This window comes from Monodelphis domestica, chromosome 2 (genome assembly GCF_027887165.1).
Source record: "Monodelphis domestica isolate mMonDom1 chromosome 2, mMonDom1.pri, whole genome shotgun sequence".
Classification (NCBI taxonomy): Eukaryota; Metazoa; Chordata; class Mammalia; order Didelphimorphia; family Didelphidae; genus Monodelphis; species Monodelphis domestica.
In genome coordinates, this window is record NC_077228.1 from 256,542,144 (window position 1) to 256,561,065 (window position 18,922).

Below are 18,922 nucleotides of genomic sequence, written 5' to 3' on the forward strand. Positions count from 1 at the left end.
GGACTTCAAAGCCACATGAGGGTACATCAATAGCTGATAATGCACAAAGACAATTGTCATTCTTGGTCACTGAGAGACTACCACTACTATTATTGCCTGTGTGAACTTGGGAAAAATCACTTAACTTTTTTAGGACTTATCTATAAATGGGGGAGTTGGACTAGACCATATTCTTCAATAAATTCCCATTATAGTAAATTTTTCATCATACAAATATATAAATCTACTTTAATTGACTCTTGTTGATTGGAGAATATAATATTTAACAGTACCCTAAAGAATATGGAATTAATAATAACTAATATAGGACCTATTATGTGTCAGAAACAACTTTTATATTATCTCATTTGAACCCCAATGATCCTGGAAGGTAGCAGCTATTATTATCCCTATTTTCCATTTGAGGAAACTGAGTTTAAATGACTTGTCCAAAGTCACAAAGCTAGTTATGTGTCTAGAGGCCAGATTTAAATTCATGTCTTCCTGACTCCAGGTCCATCACTCTATCTGCTGTACACCTACATGCTATTTAGATTACCAGTCAATATCTGTGCCAGGTCCTTGTTGGATGTGCCTTGACAGGATGTTCCCAGTTCCTGAGAGAGAGAATAGAGCTGCTGATTGTTGCTATACATGCCCAGGAAAGAGAATGTGTAATTGCTTCCTCTAACAAGGCTATATAAGAAAAGAGCTAAAGGGGAGAATAGAAGTCTTAAGTATCCTTATCTCTGGTTCACTAATTTCCTGATCTTAGGGGAAGCCCTCTCAGCTTCCCCTAAAGATTAGAGGCAAAATCAGTACTGTGTACATTCTAAAGTCTAAGCTATAAATGACAGTTCGGGAGTTTGATGCCCTTTTAAAAGGGACTGATTAGTTTTAAAACAGATATAACAGATTTAACCCCATTAATAACAAAAAAAGCTCCTTCTTTGATCCAGGCAATCTAATCATATGTAGTATTGCTGTCCTTCCTTTCTGAGGCCTGTTGTAATACAGGAGTGAAGTAGTAAAAGAAGGAACAATTTGAATGCTTGTCTATGTAGGTGCATGTGTAATGGGGTGTCATTTACTAATGACAGGACTGCCAAGGATAAGAATACGTAGGCTTCTAATAGCTCAGAGACAGAAATAGTTTCTTTCTACAACTGTTAAAAAGAATTCTCTCAGAGTATTATGCCTATATTGACATCTAACTTGTGTCACTGACACCTGATTTGTGGTTTTTATGATTCTTTTCATTTCCTTCAGCCACCAGGCTCTAAGACTTCCTAAAGGAACTAGCCTATTGTAAAGCTCACATTTACCACGGTATGATGTGTACCCTTTTAAAACAAGAATCAGACTTTTTTTTTTGGTCTTTGTTTCCCCAGAGCCCAACACAATGCCTTCTGCTTTTAGAAGGCTAATAAATGCTTCTTGAATTGAACTGAATTGAATTGAATCACTAAATTTCAACAGGGCCCCTGAAGGGACATTTTAATCTGGGGATCCACTACTGTCAGGGAATGACTTGTACTGATGCCTGGCAATTCACACACTGTTAATGATGTTTTTATCTTAGGGAGTTACAACTATCAAGTGTCTGAAGATGGGAAGTGTGCTAATAGGCTCTGGAGCAGGAGTGGTGGCTCTTTGTAAAAGCCCAAGCTACAAACCAATCAAGTGAGTTTTGTTGCACAAGGTCTCCTGAATTGGAGTGGTAAGATATAATGGGTGAATAGACTGTTCTTGAGTAGTACTGATAATGCTCATTTTGTTTAGCAAAGCAAATTGATCAGTTAAAAGAAGTCATTGGAGGAAAAAGTTTACATTCTCTTTTCTACATTAGTCCCTCCCCCACTTCTTCAAATGATTTCAGTTCCCTTTGAGCTTAATCCCTTTATGGGAGCCTTTGGGATTTGGTAGCATCTTGGGGCATTAGCACTCATGACCCAGGGTAGCTCCTTTTCTTAGAAAAAGGAGCTCAAATGGACTTGGACTGAGTGCTGGAGCAGCTTAACCCCAAAGATCAGGGATCAGGTTCTGTTAACCCCAAAGTTTTGGAGAAAATATATACAATCTATATTTGCATTATGTATAGGTCTTCCCTAAAAGGAATTAATAGGGTTCCTTCTAGAAAGAGTTCTTGCCAGCTCTGGGTTTCTTAGGGTCCTAACAGTGAAAATGAATAAAGTTGGGGCCAGGCAAGCAGCTTCAGAAAGCTCCATTTATTGTTCTAAAGAGACAAATTTTTATAGAGAACAAAATGCTAAATCAAAGTAGCATTACATCATATTTAGGGGGTGTTTCTTTCCCACAGAATATTATTTATGAAGAGTCAGTACCTAAAACATTTCTAGGGCTCCTCTAGAAACCCAAGTAATTCAAGGGGCCAAGGTTCATTCCCAGTTGACCTGCTAACCATGTATTAACAGTCTTGCAGGGGCCTTGAGCAGTATAAGGAAGTGTCTCCCTGGGTCACACCGACTCAGACCACAAGTTCTAAATGGGCAACTTAGATATCTGATATAAGATAGGTATTTATTTCCTCTACCATAAAAATGCATAAAACATAAAAGTTTCAAAAGTGAGCATTAACAAATACTTTAAACACCTGTCATATCCTCCTGGGAGATAAAGATAAATTTCATAGGTCTGCCAAACAGAAATTTCTTGGATCTGTACTGTCTAAGCAACTCACAAGTACAGAGCTTTTAGCTAGTCAGACAGTTTTTTAGTCCTTTTAGCTACAGAATCCATACCAGTGGTGCAGAAACCTAAGCAGTGGTATAGGATTCTAGCTTCAGCAGGGCTCTTCTAAAAGCTTCCGCAGAAATTATCTCTTGCTAAATGACTGGCACATGACATGGGAACTTGAACTCATGGTATAGCTGCTAAGGCTGGAAACTTTTGTCCATCTTTTTTTTTTGGGGGGGGGGGGAAGACTTTACCTTTTATTTTAGAACTGATACCGAGTAATCATCAAAACAATCTGGTTAAGAAACAAAGTAGTAGATTGATGGAAAAAGTTTAGTTAATGTCCATAGTAACCTAATGTTGAATAAATCCAAAGAACCAAGCTATTGGAGAAAGAACTCACTATTTGACAAAAACTGCTGGGAAAACTGGAAAACAACATGGCAGAAACTAGTCATAGATCAACATCTCACACCATAAACCAATTAAAGCCAAAATGAAGATTTGATCTGTAAATAAAGGAGGATATCATAAACAAATTAGGGAAATATAAAAAAGTTTATCTGTCAGACCAATGGATAAAGGAATAATTTATGACCAAACAAAATTAATACGATCAGTTATTTCTAGTTGTTGGATTTTAATTTTTAAAGATTGAATTTCTTCCCTAGCTTTTTGGTTACCCTTCTCATTCTGATCTGATTTTCTTTGTAGGTTACCTTTCACCTTCTTTGCCTCATTTTCAAGCTGGTCAATTCTAGCTTTCAAGAAACTATTTTCTTGTTTTAGTTCATGTGCCTCTGTTTCCAGGTGACTTATTTTGCTTTTTAAGTTCTTTTCTTAATTGTCTTCAGCATCTCAATTGTTTTTTGAATTGTGTTTTGAGGCTTGTATCTGATTCACTGAAATTTCTGCATTTTTGCTTGGTGTTCCTTGATCTCCTCTGTTTTATTTGCTTTTTGTTCATTACCTGGATAGAAGCTGTCAATTGTAATTTCTTTTTTCTTTTCCTGTTGTTTACTCATATTTTCCCCCATTATTGGCTGCATTTTTGCTCCTTGGTTTATTTGCTGAAACTGTGGGTTTGGGCTATTCTGTCCAGAAGGGGCTTCATCTCTGCTCTGTTGATTTACTAGATTAGGCTGATGGAGTAGTAATGAGCCCTGAGGTCTGCTGGCAGCAAAAGCTGAAGGTGTAGGTGAAAATGTGGATGCTGAAGAGAGCTGTGCTTCCCACCAGTACCTCCCAGTTTCAAGATATTCAGTAGTGGTTGCAGCCTTCTCCTTGGGAGCTTAGTCAGCGTGTCTCTCAGTGCAGTCCCTTTTAAGTTGAATCCAGCAGGATGGTCCCCCAGCTCTGTCCTGTTGTTAGATTTGGTTTTCTGTCCCCTCAAAGCACTTTGTTTTTGATTGGTGTGGAAGGGATTTCAGAGAGGTCTGAACTTTTGCTGCATTTAAGCTGCCATATTGATTCCCTTGTCCACCTTTTAAAATTGCTGTAAAGTCATCTGTTCTTAGGGAGAGGGAAACACAAAGCAGAAGAGGCAGTCAAGGATCCGGAGTCCAGTTACAGGCTCACCTTAATAAGGAAATGTTCTCTGTATCTTGTACATTAGCTGTTGTGGCTGCTTCAGGTAGCAGAAGGGAAGAGAAGAAGGTGTGTGTAGGGGGAAAATCTTCCCCTCTTCTCTCCCCTCCCCAAAAGAGAGAGAGCATTTACTGTGTAATAACAAAAAAGGACACTTGAAAGAAACTTTCTTCTTATCCTGATTGGTCATGAATGCCTTTTCTCAAGCAGCTAGAGTATGTTGCCCACCAGAAGGGAACCAGGTCACATGCTTAGACCTCCTTCTGTTATCTTGTTACTTGTTATCTTCCTGGCTGGATGGATGATACACTCTTGGAGAGTATTTTCATATTCTGTTTGTGTCTTCAATGTCTTGCACAGTGCCTGAATTGATTGATTAATGGTATTGATGCTTATTTAACAATCTCAGAAGATTCATTTGGAAAAACAAAAGATCAAGGATATCCAGGAAAATAATGAAAAAAAATGTGAAGGAAGATGGCCTTGAAGTCCCAGATCTCAAACTATACTATAAAGCAGTGGTCATCAAAACAACATGGTACTGGCTAAGAGATAGAAAGAAGGATCAGTGGAATAGACTTGGGGTAAGTGACCTCAACAAGACAGTCTATGATAAGCCCAAAGATCCCAGCTTTGGGGACCAAAATCCACTATTTGATAAAAACTGCTGAGAAAATTGGAAGACAGTATGGGAGAGATTGTTAAATAAACATCAATACCAATAATCAATCAATCCAGGCACTGTGCAAGACATTGAGGACACAAAGAGAAGTTCATTTTCATTACTTCTTGCTCAGACTATTGTTATATTTGTCTTTGAGTTGATCTCCCCACCCTTGTCTATCCTTCCTTCAGTTTATTCTGAATAGCAGTCAAGATTAATTTTTTAAAAATTAATTTTACTTTTTAAATTTTCGAATCGAAATATCGAAAAAGAGCATTTCCATGTACATAGTAGAACACAAAAGGACTTTGTGTAAAATTTTGAATCTCTATTTCATATTGCTTCCTTTAAAAAAGAAAAAAGTTTACACTACATTCCATGTTAGTTTTAGATTCCTGTTTGTGCTTCTGTTCTTTTCTATATTTTTAGATGTGTTTTGATGACTCTCTCTCTTTTGGTTTGTATCACTATTGCTAATTTCTCTCCCTCCTAACCTCTACCAATTAAAAAACTGATAGAAAATATTTTAAACCTCATAATATGTACGTATTGTAATACAAAATAAATCTGTATGAAGATGTCAAAAAATAAGTCTCAGAACCTTGAGTCTATTACCTCTCTGAGGAAGTGAGTAATAGATGTCACCTTAGGTCCCCTGAAACATGGCTTATCATTGCATTGATCAAAGTTCTTGTCTTTCAAAATTGTTTTCCCTTAGTGCCATTATCCCTGTTTAAATTGTCTTCCTGAACAGAAATTCACTTCCATTTTGTTCATACACACCCTTAAATCTAGTGTTAAATTATTTTCTGTTTATCCTGCATATAGCCTCTTTGTACATATTTGTGTATTTGTTGTCTCCCCAACATTGGATTGTGAGCTCCTTGAGGGAAGAGACTGTCTTTTGATTCTTTTGTATTCTCAATGCTTAGCACAGTACAGGTGCTTAATAAATTATTTTATAGATTGATTCACACATATTACCCAGGATTCTTTGAAATTATCTCATTTATCACTTCTTATAGCACAATAAGATTCTATTACATTCACACCCCACAATTTGTTTGGTCATTCCCCAACTATTGAGATTTTTTTTTTTACTTCTTTGTGTTTCTGGTCTTGCCCCCACATTTTTCTTTTTAATTCTTCCTTAAAAATTAGGTGAGTTTTTCTTGTGACTATTTCCTCTCTAGTATTATCCTCCCGTTTAACTCCCTTCTCCCTACCTCAATTTGTTTCTTTGCCAAGTTCAATGTATCTCTACACAGAATAGTATACATAGATCTTTGGGAAAGGAAAGATTTTAAAACCAAGCAAGAGTTAGAAAAAATCACAAAATGTAAGATAATAATTTTGACTACATCAAATCAAAAAGGTTTTGTACAAACAAAACTAATGCAACCAAAATTAGAAGGGAAGCAACAAATTGGGAAACAATCTTCAAAACAAAAACTTCTGACAAAGGTCTAATTACTCAAATTTATAAAAAGCTAAATCAATTGTACAAAAAATCAAGCCATTCTCCAATTGATAAATGGGCAAGGGACATGACTAGGCAATTTTCAGTTAAAGAAATCAAAACTATTAATAATAAGCACATGAAAAAGTGTTCTAAATCTCTTATAATCAGAGAGATGCAAATAAAAACAACTCTGAGGTATCACCTAGCAGATTGGCTCACATGAGAGCAAAGGAAAGTAATGAATGCTGGAGGGGATGTGGCAAAGTTGGGACATTAATGCATTGTGGTGGAGTTGTGAATTGATCCAACCATTCTGGAGGGCAATTTGGAGGGGATGTTAGAAGGGATGTAGAAAAATGAGAAAACCAATTGCACTGTTGGTGGAATTGTGAACTGATCCAACCATTTTGTAGAAAATTTGGAATTACACCCAGAGAGTTATCAAACTATGTATATCCTTAGATCCAGCTGGGTCTATTTCCCAAGGATATTAGGGAAAGAGGAAAAGACCCCACATCAAAGAGATGTGATAGCACAGAATTAGAAACTGAGGGGATGTCCAAAAATTGGGGGATGGCTACACAAATTGTGGTAAATGATTGTGATGGAATACTACTGCATTATAAGAAATGATGAACAAACTGAGTTTTTGAAAACCTGGTAAGAACTATATAAAATAATGAATGAAATGAAAAAAACATTATACACAGCCACAGAAATAATAGAAGAGTAAACTGAGAAATTACTTCCAGAAAGTGAACAGAAAGATAAAACACGAAAGACTTTATTTATATGAACATGACGATAGCTTATGTGAGGCAGGAAGGGTAGGGAGGGGTTGGGACACTAATGGATAGGATCTTTTATGTGGATATGAAGAAAAGTAAGTTAAAACATATAGGAGATCTGTGATTTCATTTATGTAGTATCTTTTTCTGCATATATGGAAATGTTTATTATTTTGTTTTGGATTTGTAAATATTTGGAATAAAAAAAAATTTTTAATTAATTTATTTAGTCAATTTAGAACATTATTCCTTGGTTACAAGAATCACATTATTTCCCTCCCTCTCCTCCCCCCACCCTTTCCTCAGCCAACACGCAATTTCATTGGGTATTAAATGTGTCCTTGATCAGAACCTGTTTCCATGTTGTTGGTGTTTGCATTAGGATGTTCATTTAGAGTCTACATCCCCAGCCATATCCCCTTGACCCATGTATTCAAGCAGTTGTTTTTCTTCTTTGTTTCTACTCCCACAGTTTTTCCTCTGAATGTGGATAGTTATTTCTCGTAGATCCCTCCAAGTTGTTCAGGATCACTGCTGGAATAAAAAAAATTTTAAGTAAAATAAAAAATAAAAAAATAACTTCTGCTATCTTCTCATCTGGGAATTGGGTACCTGGAACATTGTCTAAATCCACATAACTCTAAACTTGTTATTCTCTCACCATTGCCCAATGCATATTTTTCTGCTAGGCCGGGGGAGGGAGGACAGGCAGGTGGCACAGGCCTTGGGCCTGGAGTCAGAAAGACCTGAGTTCAAATTTGGCCAAAGGCACTTTTTTTTACTATGCAAGTCACTTAACCATCGTTGGTCTCAGATTTATCAGCTATAAAATGGGAATCATAATAATTAGCGTCTACCTCTCAAGGTTATTATGAGGATTAAATCAGATTGTATGCTTAGCAAAATGCCTGGCACATAGTAGTTTCTTAATAATCCTTGTTTTCTACCCTATTACTTTCCCTCCAATAAGCTTTTTTTCTTTCCTTTCTGATCTTAATAATATTCTGTCTCTAAGTCCCTAATTCTTTATTTATCTCATGGCTTTCAATGTTGTCTGTCAGCTACAGTATAAAAATCATAACATGTTTTTGTGTCCCCTCCCAAATACATGGCAAATGGTTAGTGCTATAATTGTTTAATTGGATCAAATCTATACAACCCATTATTATTATTATTTGTTTTTTTTTTTTTAGGAAAATTCAGTTACAAGGTGGAGTCACCTCTGTTGCACTCCGAGGTCAAGGGCACCAGTTCTTTGTTGGAACAGAAGCAGCCCATATTTATTGCCTCAGTTATACTGATTTTAAAGCAGAACTCATTGCTACCTGTCACAGTGGTGCTGTACAGGACATTGTTTTCCCATTGTAAGTATAAGTGGAAATTTTTTATACCTCAACTCACTGAGAAGGTGGGAATTTTGACTTATGCCACTTAGATATTATTTTATTCTCCTAAAAAATTCCTAAATGGAGTCCTCCCCAAAATATTGGTATATGTGGAGTTGAAAGTTGTGCCAGATACCAAAGATTAGGCAGATGCCAATTCTGTCCTTGTGGTAGATCACATAAAATTGTTAGTTCATAAGGGATTTTAAGGTTCTTATGAGCCTATGACTATCATTCATAGCACCCTAAAGCATGTTGCAGTGGCAAGATTGATAGATGTAGAATGAGAAAACTTAGATATGAGTCCATTTACTTGGGTATGAGTTCCATTTACTCTCTATGTGACTTTTAGCAGGAATTTTACCTGAGGGTTATTACAGTTATGATATCTGTATCAGTAATCCCTATAAGGTAGCTAAGTGGTACAGAGGATAGAGTGCCAGGCCCAGAGTTGGGAAGATATAAGTTCAAATTTGGTTTCAGAAGCATACCACCTCTGTGTCTCTTAACAAGTCACTTCACTCTGTTTGCCTCACTTTCCTCATCTAGAAAATGAGTTGGAGAATGTGAACTTTAAATTACTCCACCCTACTTAGATCTTACTTTATGGTGAAGATAAAGTTGTAATCTCCTAATTGAACAATGAAGGTACTTAGCTCTTACTTTATAGTGAAGCTAGAACTTTAAGCTAAGTCTATTTTTAGATCTTAATACAAAAAGGTATTAAGTAACTGTAAAGGTTAAATTAATCACAAAAAGGCCAAGTAACTAACAAAAGGTGAACTTAACAAAGAAGTGTTAAGTAACTCAAAAGATATAATATAATCAAAGAAGATGAGAACTAAAGAATGGGCATTTACAGGAGGGGACACAAGAGTAAAAGGTCTATATATCTGGCTCACTTCCTCTCTCCAGTACCATTTGGCTGCGGAGAGTTGGCTAGTGGCAGCCTGCTGGGCCTTTCGGCATCTTGGCATGGCTACAAGCTATTGTCCGGATTGGTGGTGAGTTTCTGGCTGAGTTTTTCCTCCTTTACTTTCCAAACTTTATCCTCTTAGAAGCCTCTAATCTCCTTCAGAGACCCAGTGGCGGAGATTTTGAACTCCCCCTGGCACAGACCAGGTGGGAGAAATCCTATATCCTCTTCCCTCTTTCTCCTTAAATCCTTCCCTCTATATTAATTAAAATTGCCATAAATTTCCAGATTGACTTGGGTATTTTATTTGGGATTTTTCCCTGGTGACCAATTAATTTAGATTTTAAATCACAACCCTAAAATTATCTTTATAAGAAGGAAATGGTGAACTATTCCAGTATCTTTGCTAAGAAAACACAAATGGGGTCACAAAGGGTCAGACATGACTGAAAAACAACTGAACAACATATACCGGGCTTATTGGCAGAATTAAATGAGATAATGTATGTAGATTTTGTAATAAACTATAGAGCTATATACAAATGTAAGCTGTGATATTAATAATAAAATTCAAAAAGATTAGAATTCATCAAGCAGATATTTATTCCAATCAAAGCAGACACCAGAGAAGTCCTCACCGATTCCAGCATCCCTTTTAGTTCTTTTTTCAGAAGAAGTAGTTCTTCAAGGGGGCCAAATGATCCTCATTGGAGCATTAGTTTGATGAGATATGAATAACTGACTAGCCAGGATATTCTCAGTTAACCTTAATTTCCTCATAAGAAGGCTCTATGTGAATGTATCTTCTATCTCCCATCACTTTTCTTTTGCCTATGAATTTAGACTGTTAAAATGTATCCCATAGTTATTGGACTGCTACCAGTTCAACACAACATATAGATAGCCAATTTTCAACTATTTCCACCAGCAATGAAAACTCAAACTTTATAATCCATCTCATCCAGCCCAAAGAGGTAGGATTATTTGAAGGTAAACTGTTTAAAATAGATCAATACATGATGGGATTACCACTGTGTAGAATTTAATAAAGCACATCAAAGTTCTAAGATTTCAAAATGTTATATAGTATTATATAGTTATGTTTGTATATGTGAGGTTAGAGATAGGATTCCTGCATTAGGTGCTAATTGTAGGGACTTATTAGCTGCAAATGTACCTTCCAATTCTAAAATTCCATGATTCTTCTAACATCACCAGAGTTTATAGTCACCTTAAGAACAGCATGAAAATGCCCCTAATCTCAATATCAGAATCTCATAAAAATTATGCATTGGGTTTTTTTAACCATTTAGATTGATGAAGATGTTGTCCTGATAAAAGAAACATTTTTTGGACATCATTTAGGTTCTTTTAATTATGTGACACATTCATATTTCTTTGATTATTTCAGAATAATACTAGTAATTTAATTGGACTACAAAAGCACAGAATAAGATAAAAGGATTAGAATTCCATGAAGCTTCTGTGTTTCCATGCACAGATAGTCGCAGAATCCAAAAGCTGTAAGAAATCTTACAGATGGGGGGCAGCTGGGTAGCTCAGTGGATTGAGAGCCCGGCCTAGAGATGGGAGGTCCTAGGTTCAAATCTAGCCTCAGACACTTCCCAGCTGTGTGACCCTGGGCAAGTCACTTGACCCCCATTGCCTAGCCCTTACCACTCTTCTGCCTTGGAGCCAATACACAGTATTGACTCCAAGACGGAAGGTAAGGGTTTAAAAAAAAAAATGAAATCTTACAGATGGTCTTCTTGAGCCTCTAAACCTTTTTCTTTGATTCCCTAAAAACTTATGATTGAATAATTCTAGTGTCCCAACTTCTCATTTATTTATGAGACACATATTCCATATAAGAAATTAATTATATGAAGCCAAAACCTGCCCCTGTGTAACATAACCCTAATTAATCTTAATCTTTCCTCCTAGAACAAAGCAGAATAGGCCCATCATTTTCATCTGACAATACTTTCTGAGTCTCACTCATTTAATGTGCTTGTTTTCCTTTTCAACTTTGTTTCATGGAAATTTGATAGACATATCTTTATATTGTTCGGTTATTTCAGTAATACCCAACTCTTCGTGATCCCACTTAAGGTTTTCATGGCAAAAATATTAGCATGGTTTGTGATTTCCTTCCCCAGCCCATTTTGCAGATGAGGAAACTGAGGCAAAACAGAGTGAAGTGACTTGCCCTGGGTCATATAGTTAGTAAGTGTCTGAGGCTGGACTTGAAGTGGGGTCTTCCTGACTGCAGGCCTGATGCTCTATCTACTGTGCTTCCTGGTTGCCCTAAGGCCCTAATATAAGTGCTGAATAAGACATAGGACATCCAAAATGACAACCAGATATTAATATTTTGGGGATAGAGTTGTCGAAGCATCTATGAATCCAGTTAACTATACTATCATGCAAACTACATCTCTCTACTCTTTGCAAGGATATCAAGAGAATAATTATAAACCTTGTTAAATAAAATCTAGGTAAATTGCATCTTTTACATCTCTCTTATCTACCAGTCAAAAAGTAACTCTTTCATTAAGTCTAGCATGACTTATTTTTTCTGAATTTATTTATTTATAACTTTCACTTAAGGATGGAGAGCCAAGTGTGGAGGCAAGAGGTCCTGGGTTCAAATTTGAACTCATACATTGCCTAGCTGTGTGACCTTGCACAAGTCAAGTTAACCTCAAGTTAACAAGTTAACCTCAATTACCTAGTCCTTACTGTTCATCTGCCTTGAAGTCTAATATATGTATCAATTCTAAGATAGAAAGTAAGGAATTCTTTTATTTGATTGGAAATTTTAAGTATTATTTTTATATCACAGTGCTACTGAGGTTATTCTAATCCTTCTAACACTTTCTTATCCTGTTACTTAAAATTGTGTGAAGAAATATTTATCTATCCCTAAGCATAACATAGAACCCCTTGTTAATGTAGGGCGTAGAGGTGGTACAGTGCTAGGCTCTGGTCAGAAAGACCTGAGTTCAGGTCCATGGCTTTTACTTTTTAAAAGTTTGAATGGTTATGTCTTTGAATCCTTCCTTGATGGTTTTGTTAATTTCATTACTTCTGTTAAGTTGAAATTGTAAAAAAAAAAAAAGATGAACTATAACCAAAGGATGTTCTTGTACTCCACCCATATCTTCAGGATAGAGACAGGAAGGCTCTGAGTATTCTTATGGAAGTTTCATCTTTAAAAAAAAGGCATTGATTTCTATTTTATCAATTGTCAGCATCCATCAGTGTCTGTTAGTGTGTGTCAACATGAGTTCACTACAATATGTAAAACAAAAAGCTACAAAGGATTTTGTGAAGATCCCACCCCAAAGTTTTCTAAAACAATAAATTACTGACTTTGAAAGGAAACATCAATTTGATAAAGAACAAGTTTAATTCAAACACATACTTATATTTTCTTCAATTCCCAACAGTAAAACCCTATTATTTCAGCAACAGATTTCAGAATTCTCCTATTCAGGCACAACTAAGAGAGCTATTGTGATTCTTAAATGAGATCATATTTTTAAATTTCTTGGCCTTTGTGACTGACAGAAATTAGTCACCTTGGTAATGTTTATTACTTCCTTCCTCTTCCATTAATGGGATTTTAACAAAACTCTAATTTGCAGAGGATTTTTTTCTTTAACACAAGCTTTTTTTTTTTTGTAAAGATATTTTATTTTACAAATTATAAGAAATAACAATTTTCCACATAAGTTTTCTGAATTTATATGAGCCAAATTGTCTTTCCTTTCCCTGAGTTGGTAAGCAACTTGATGTGGGTTATACTTGTATTATCATGCAAAACATATTTCCATATTATTTATTTTTATAGGAAATACACTCATAAAAACAAAACCCCCAAATAAAAATTCAAATAAACTAAAGTAAAAATCATATGCTTTGATCTGCATTCTAAATCTTAACTGTCCTTTCTCTGGAAATGGATAACATTCTTTGTCATGAGGCTCTCAGAATTGTCCTGGATCATTGTATTGATGAGAGTAGCTAAGTCTATCATAGTAGATCAATATTGCTGTTACTGTGTACAATATTCTCCTGGTTCTTCTTATTTCACTCTGCATCCATTCATGGATGTCTTTTCAGATCTTTCTGAAATCATGCTGTTCATTATTTCTTACAACAAAATAGTATACCATCACTATCATATACCACAGTTTGTTCAGCCATTCCCCAATTGATGGATGTTCCCTCTTTGAAAAATTTAAAGTGACTTTTTTTTAAATTTTATTTAGTCAATTTAGAATATTTTTACTTGATTACAAGAATCATGCTCTTTCCCTCCCTTTTCCCACCCCTCCCCATAACCAACATGTAATTCCACTGGGTTTTACATGTGTCCTTGATCAAAACCCATTTCCATATTGTTGATGTTTGCACTAAGGTGATCGTTTAGAGTCTACATCCCAAATCATATCCCCATTGACCCATATGATCAAGCAGTTGTTTTTCTTCTGTGTTTCTACTCCCACAGTTTTTCCTCTGAATATGGATAGTGTTCTCTCTCATAGATCCCTCTGAATTGTTCTGGATCACTGCATTGCTACTAATTGAGAAGTCTATTACATTCAGTTGTACCAGTGTATCAGTCTCTGTATATAATGTTCTCTTGGTTCTGCTTCTTTCACTCTGCATCAATTCCTGGAGGTCATTCCAGTTCACATGGAATTTCTCCAGTTCATTATTCCTTTAGGCACAATAGTATTCCATCACCAACATATACCACAGTTTGTTCAGTCATTCCCCAATCGGAGGCCATCCCCTCATTTTCCAATTTTTTGCCACCACAAAGAGCGCAGCTATGAATATTCTTGTAAAAGTCTTTTTTCCTTATTTTCTCTTTGGGAGATAAAGCCAGCAGTGCTATGGCTGGATCAAAGGGCAGACAATCTTTTAGCACTCTTTGGGCATAGTTCCAAATTGCCCTCCAGAATGGTTGCATCAATTCACAACTCCACCAGCAATGCATTAATGTCCCAATTTTGCCACATATCCTCCAACATTCATTACTTTGCTTTGCTGTCTTGTCATGTTAGCCAATCTGCTAGGTGTGAGGTGGTACCACAAAACACTAGAAAGTATAGGAATAGAAGAACCTTTCCTAAAAATAATAAATAGTATATATCTAAAATCATTAGCAAACATCATTTAAAATGGATAAACTAGAAGCCTTCCCAATAAGATCCAGAAGTGAAACAAGGATGCCCATTACCACCTCTATTATTTAACATTGTACTAGAAACACTAGCAGTAGCAATTAGAGAAGAAAAAGAAATTGAAGGTATTAAAATAGGCAACAAGGAGACAAAACTATCACTCTTTGCAGAGGTACTTAAAGAATCCCAGAGAATTAACTAAAAAGCTAGTGGAAATAACTTTAGCAAAGTTGCAGGATACAAAATAAACCCACATAAGTCATCAGCATTTCTATATATTTCCAACACATCTTAGCAGCAAGAATTAGAAAGAGAAATCCCATTTAAAATCACCCTAGACAATGTAAAATACTTAGGAATCTATCTGTCAAGACAAACATAGGAACTATATGAACACCCCACAAAACACTTTCCACACAATTAAAACTAGATCTAAATAATTGTAAAAACATTAATTGCTCATGGGTAGAATGAGCTAACATAATAAAAATGACAATCCTACCCAAATTTACTTATTTAGTGCCATACCCATCAAACTACCAAAAAACTTTTTTACTGAATTAGAAAAAAACATAACTAAGTTCATTTGGAAGAACAAAAGATCAAGGATATCAAGGGAAATCATGAAAAAAATGTAAAGGAAGGTGGCCTAGCAGTAACAGATCTCAAACTATGAAGCAGTGGTCATCAAAACAATATGGTACTGGCAAAGAGATAGAAAGGAGGATCAGTGGAACAGACTTGGGGTAAGTGACCTCAGCAAGAGTCTATGAGAAACCCAAAGATCCCAGCTTTTGGGACAAAATTGGAAGACAGTATGGGAGAGATTGGGTTTGGATCAACATCTCACATCCTACACCAAGATAAACTCAGAATGGGTGAATGACTTGAATATAAAGGAAACCATAAGTAAATTAGGTGAACACAGAATACTATATTTGTCAGATCTTTGGGAAAGGAAAGATTTTTAAGACCAATCAAGAGTTAGAAAAAATCAGAAATAAATAAATAATTTTGATTACATTAAATTAAAAAGTTTTTGTACAAACAAAACCAATGCAACCACAATTAGAAGGGAAGCAACAAATTAGGAAAAAATCTTCATAACAAAAACCTCTGACAAAGGTCTAATTACTCAGATTTATAAAGAGCTAAATCAACTGTACAAAAAATCAAGCCATTCCCCAAGTGATAAATTGGCAAGAGACATGAATAGGCAATTTTCAGATAAAGAAATCAAAACTATTAATAAGCACATGAAAAAGTGTTCTAAATCTCTAATAATAAGAGAAATACAAATCAAAACACAAGCTTTTAACATTAGATTTCACTGGATTTAATATGTTCCTTCTCTATTTCATTTCAACTTTGAAAGATATTTTTGTTTGTTTCTTTATCCTATACCTCAATGGATCTGTGGTTTCATTAATGAGGATATTCCATCCAACAATGCTGATAACATCTTATCTCTGCAGGCTCACCTTAGACCATGATTTCTCATATTCCTCCATAAGGTTTACCATAGAGGAAACTCAACATATTTAGAGCCTTCCTCTCTATAGCATGAAGATATCAGTGGAGTACAAGAACATCCTTCAGTTTTCATTCACCTTCCTCACAACCTACCAACCTATCTTCTTTTTTCAGTCACACATTCCTTTCATTATATCCTTGATCAATTATTTCTAAATTCATTATAATGTCTGCTTATGTCCATCACACCTCCATTGCCCCTTGTGTGATATTTACCTTCATTTCTTCATCATTTAACATCAAGATGAAACTTTGTTTCATGGAGAACTTTGGGGTCACCATAAGAACTTTTCAAAATCCAAAAGCAATGCAACTTGATCTCCTGTTCATATTTGGGTTAACAGATTGCCTATTAGTAGTATTTAGCTAAGATATAGGCTTATGGACAATCTGTATAAGTTATCCATCTAATACATATCATAGTCTGGGCAATAGCCTAGATTGTGGTAGTGAACCTATGGCACATGTGCCAGAGGGGGAGCACTCAGAGTCCTCTCTGCGGGCATGCACACTATCACTCCAGCACCAAGTTCACCAGAGTTCATTACTAGAAAGCCAAAGGGATACAGGACTAGACTGTTTCTCTCCTCCTCTCCATGCATACCTGAGGGGGCATTTCTCACATTACCCCCCCCCCCCAAAAGGTTTGCCATCAATGAGCTAGGTCTGTGGTAGCAAATCTGTGCCAAAGATGGCATGCCTCTCTGTGGGCACACGTGCTATTCCCAGCATAGCTAATTAGTAGAAAGGCAGAGGGACTCTGGTAGAGTTGCTCCCTTCCCCTATCCATTGCACTTCCCCACCTCTCTGAGCTTACTCCTTCACCTAATCTAAGCAGAGTGCTCAAACCACTCTCCTCCCTTTCTGCCTCCCTTATCTGGGGCAAGATGGTGGTAGTGGAGTCACTTTGCCTTGGGGGGGCAGAAAACTGCAAGGGGGGAATGGCATGTGGTCTTTAAAAGGTTTACCATCACTGGCCTAGGTCATCCACTTGTTTTTTCCTTTATTATCCTCAAAAATTTCTGTGTTTCTGAATATAATTGTGTTTTATTTCTGAGTAACTTTCTTTATATAAAATAATTTCCCAAAGTAAATTTGAAGATTGAAGATAGATGAAGATGCATATTTTACAGCAGAAATGTTATAAGAACACTACACCTTCTGATAATAAAAGACATTTCATAAAAACAATGATCATAAATGTCATCTGAAAAATGTCTTTCTCATCCTTTCTTGGTAAAAAACACTTCAAAAATTAAGGTTCACCTTAGAAAGACTGAATTTAAGAATGTATGTGCATCATGTATTGTGCTAATTTCGCTTTTTCAGTGGCACTGCTGACTTGTTTGCCACATGTTCCAAGGAAGATATCCGAGTATGGCATACGTCTTCCAATCGAGAACTCTTAAGGATCACTGTGCCAAATATGACCTGCTGTGCTATTGACTTCATGAGGGATGGCAAAAGCATCATTTCAGGTAATGTTCTTGGGGTTAGACTGAGATTTAGACCCACACTATAAGCTTGACTAGCGCAGATTTCATTTTTGCTTTTTATAACATCATTGACCTATAATCACTATTCATCTATTATTCTTGCTTTATTAAATCCCTCTTTCAAGTCTCTCCTTTGTTGGAAATTATTTCAAACTTGAGGTAACTGAGTATTTTCATCTCAAATGGCTGGATATTTTAACTTGAATTTCCCATCTGAAACTTAACTCATCACTTCCACACCTCCCCTTCCTCCAAATATGACTTTTTCTGTTGATAGCATCATGTTCTCAGTTATCCTTGGTTGGAACCTCAGAACTAACTTCTCATTACCTCATGCTACACATCTAATCAGCTGCCAAATCTTGTTAATCCTCTCTCCAAAGCATCCCTTAAATTTATCTTCTTTCTACTCACATTGTCAGAACCCTAGTTAAGGCACTTATCACCACGCACCTGGAATACTGCAATAATATTCTTTTTTTAAAAAACCCTTACCATGTCTTATAATTGATACTAAATATCAGTTAAAAGACGGAAGAGAGGTAAGGGTTAGGCAATGGAGGTTAAGTGACTCAGGGTCACATAGCGAAGTGTCTGAGGTGACATTTGAATCTAGGACCTCCTATCTACAGGGCTGGCTCTCTATCCACCTAATTGCTGCTCCAGTAATATTCTAATTGTTTTCACAGCCTCCATTCTCACTATTCTCCAAACCATCCTTCAATACAACAGTATTCTTCCTTAGGCATAAGACTTATGAAACCCATTTAGGCTTTAAAGATTGCTCTGTACCAAAAATTAATAATGTGGAAATAGGTATCAAGTGCAACTCAATGCAATTGCTTGTTGGCTTTGGGAGGGGGGAAGGAAGAAGAGAGGGAAAGAAAATGATTCCTGTAAACATGGGACAATATTTAAAAAAAAAATTAATTTGCAATTAATTTTTTAAAAGACATGAACCCTATATTATGCCCTTGCTCAAGAACTTTATTTCTTAGGTCTATTTTCTTTTGCTTTTTGTTAATTAATAAGAATTAATTTTTCTCTTATTACCTCCCATATATTGAAACAATTAAAAAAACACACTTTTAAACACATTATGTTAAGCAAACAAATTCTCATCCTATATTTTATTCTGAATCCTGAGTTCATCACCTTTCTGTCAGAAAGTGGATAGCATGCCTTATCAGCTTCCTGGAATTAATTAGTGGACTGAT

At 36.0% G+C, this 18,922-nt stretch overlaps 1 protein-coding gene across 2 annotated transcripts in view; it reads left to right on the forward strand.

The window, feature by feature from the left end:
• The window catches only part of CFAP52 (cilia and flagella associated protein 52), a 64,324-nt gene that overhangs the window by 33,342 nt on the left and 12,060 nt on the right, over nt 1-18,922 (forward strand). For both annotated transcript variants that reach the window (XM_016430793.2, XM_003340339.4), the window contains exons 7-9: nt 1,562-1,662; nt 8,371-8,541; nt 17,539-17,687. In XM_016430793.2, the coding sequence (XP_016286279.1) occupies nt 1,562-1,662; nt 8,371-8,541; nt 17,539-17,687 (421 nt within the window). The remainder of the gene's footprint in view (nt 1-1,561; nt 1,663-8,370; nt 8,542-17,538; nt 17,688-18,922) is intronic.